A 2,282-nucleotide genomic window follows, 5' to 3' on the forward strand; every position below is an offset into this window, starting at 1 on the left:
AACATTTAATTTTTCTATATCAACCGTGGGGATTTTACAATAAATAGGTTTGCATATCCAGAAGCCTAATTATTAAGTGCATGCCATTAACTCAATACTTTAACAAATATATAACAAAGCAAAACCAACTATGCAGCTTAATTTGGGCAGGTACTTTAGGATTCATTAGGGATTATTAATTAGAGATTTATTCACCGTAATCCACATCTGAGATCTGGGCTCGGCACCTGGAATGTGGCGTCCTCGGAGCTCGGGATTTGTCATGGCAACAGTCCACATGCTCACACACCCAATTCCACCGTAAGCAGCGCACAAGTGGCGCATAACAGCAATTGAATTTTCAGTTAACATCACTAATTAGTCTCAAGACACTTATGACTCTGGCAATATGCGGATAATTACACTTAAAGAAACTTTATTTCGTGTTTCAGAAATGTAAACATTTAGGAGCATCTTAGTTAAGTGTAACAATACCTTTTAAGAAATTGTTAAGCTACTTATAAGCTTTACATACAATACAAAATTGCTCTTCCTAGTTAATTAATTTGTTGGAAACAAAAAACAATTAATTAGAATGATAAGTATTATAATTTTAACTTTTAAACTTGCCGCAAATTTTTTTTGTTTCTCGTAAGTAAAATGGATGCTTAATACATTATTTTAATAAAACAAAACTCTCTACATGTTTGTTGTAGCTTTATTATTTTTACAGTTTCTTTAAAGCTTGTTAGCTAGTTTATTTATATTAACAATTTAATTTGTAGTTTTTAGAAAATATAATATACTATATATAATATTTGTATTTAAAATATAGCTTTAACTCACGATTAACAAGTAGACAATTTTAAAATGCTCATCTACGAGTTATATGTACATTTAAATTTCATAAATGCTGTGCGCAGTGATATAAGTTAACTTATAAATAATACATTTATATAGTATAAATATAATTTTGGTTTAGAAATATATACTTTTTTTTCCAAATTACGCCCATTGTAATAATCTTTTACAGGCACATCGTTTGTCATTTTTTTGTACAGAGTTGGTAGGGTTGATATACCTCCGATAAGGAATTGATATGGTTTATGGTGGCTTGGTGATAAGGTTCCCCCAGCAACAAGTTCCTAGAGGTGCAGCACGAAGGTCTGGACACTTTCGTGTGGCGGCGGTGGACGGATGACCTGCTGTCCACTGGCGTCCAGGTGATCCACATACCGCAGGGTGTTGACGAGCTGGTAGCCCAGGCGCTGCACCAACCGGGCGGAGTAGACACTGGTGCAGTCGACGGAGACGAGCAGGTGGCCCAAATCCCGGGCGCGCTGGGCAACGGCCTCCATGAGACGGGCACCGAGATTGCGACCCCTCATCTGGGGATCTACACCCAGGGCATGGACATGCACGCAGCTGGGCACATTGAAGCGCCGGCACACATCGGTGGCACTCTCCACGGCGGAGAGAAGGTGGAGGATGCGTCCCCACTTGCTGCCGGCATGCTTCCTGGCCTCCTCGGCCACATGCTCCGGTTCATGGGCGTCCTTGGGTCCGGCCACCACGGCAGCCACTATCCGGCCGCCCTGCAGCGCCATGAAGCAGGTGCCAAAGGGCACGTTGGACAGCAGGAACTCCTTGTCCGCCGGCTCCGGTTCCGGTGGACTGGTGCCCGCCGTAAGTGGCTCCTCGCGGTAGTAGTGGACCAGCAGGAAGGCCATTAGCTCCTCCGTTTCCCCTTCGCCCACCTGTCGCACCTCTATGTCACAAGGTTTCTGTTCCTGTTCCTGTTCCCAGTTTTTCATTTTACAAGTTGTTTATGGTTCCGCGATGCCAAACACGTGGAGACTTCACACGCAACTGAAACCGATGATCAGCTGGCCAAGATAGGGGGGCTTTTTCAATCAGATGGTGTATGGATGGCATGTTGGATCCCAAGCTCTGGCAGCTGGATCGCTTTATTGTTGAGGTAGGTCGGAATTGTGTGGATGGTAAAGCACACTGTGGAACGGCAGCACTAGCTGAGCCATTTTCCAATGGCTATCTATTGTTTTACTAGTTGGGTAAATTAAGGTTAGGGGTTTGAAGTCTAATCAAGTCGTATCTTACATTTTTAAATGTTATTTATTAACTGATTTTTTAGTTTATTTAGTTTATTTAATCATCAAATAAAACTAGGCAGTATTTAATTCTTTTTGTAACATTTAATTCATAAGTAAATTTCATAAGTAATAAACTAATTGTTTAGATGGTAAGTTAAAATAAACAAATCAAATAATTGTGTTACTTTTTGA

General features: G+C 40.9%; 1 protein-coding gene across 1 annotated transcript; it reads right to left on the reverse strand.

Annotated features, from left to right (window-relative positions):
- Positions 1 to 679: 679 nt before the first annotated feature.
- LOC108149860 (dopamine N-acetyltransferase) lies at positions 680 to 1,858 on the reverse strand. Its single transcript, XM_017277740.2, has one exon. It carries the CDS (start codon positions 1,791 to 1,793, stop codon positions 1,125 to 1,127), a length of 669 nt encoding a protein of 222 aa, XP_017133229.1. The 5' UTR covers positions 1,794 to 1,858; the 3' UTR covers positions 680 to 1,124.
- Positions 1,859 to 2,282: the final 424 nt, after the last annotated feature.

The sequence above is a fragment of the Drosophila elegans genome, unplaced genomic scaffold (genome assembly GCF_018152505.1).
Source record: "Drosophila elegans isolate 14027-0461.03 unplaced genomic scaffold, ASM1815250v1 contig_149, whole genome shotgun sequence".
Lineage (NCBI taxonomy): Eukaryota > Metazoa > Arthropoda > Insecta > Diptera > Drosophilidae > Drosophila > Drosophila elegans.

Bases quoted from the DNA above. Each gene is read 5' to 3' on its own strand.
- LOC108149860 (XM_017277740.2), bottom strand. From the start codon at position 1,793: ATGAAAAACTGGGAACAGGAACAGGAACAGAAACCTTGTGACATAGAG.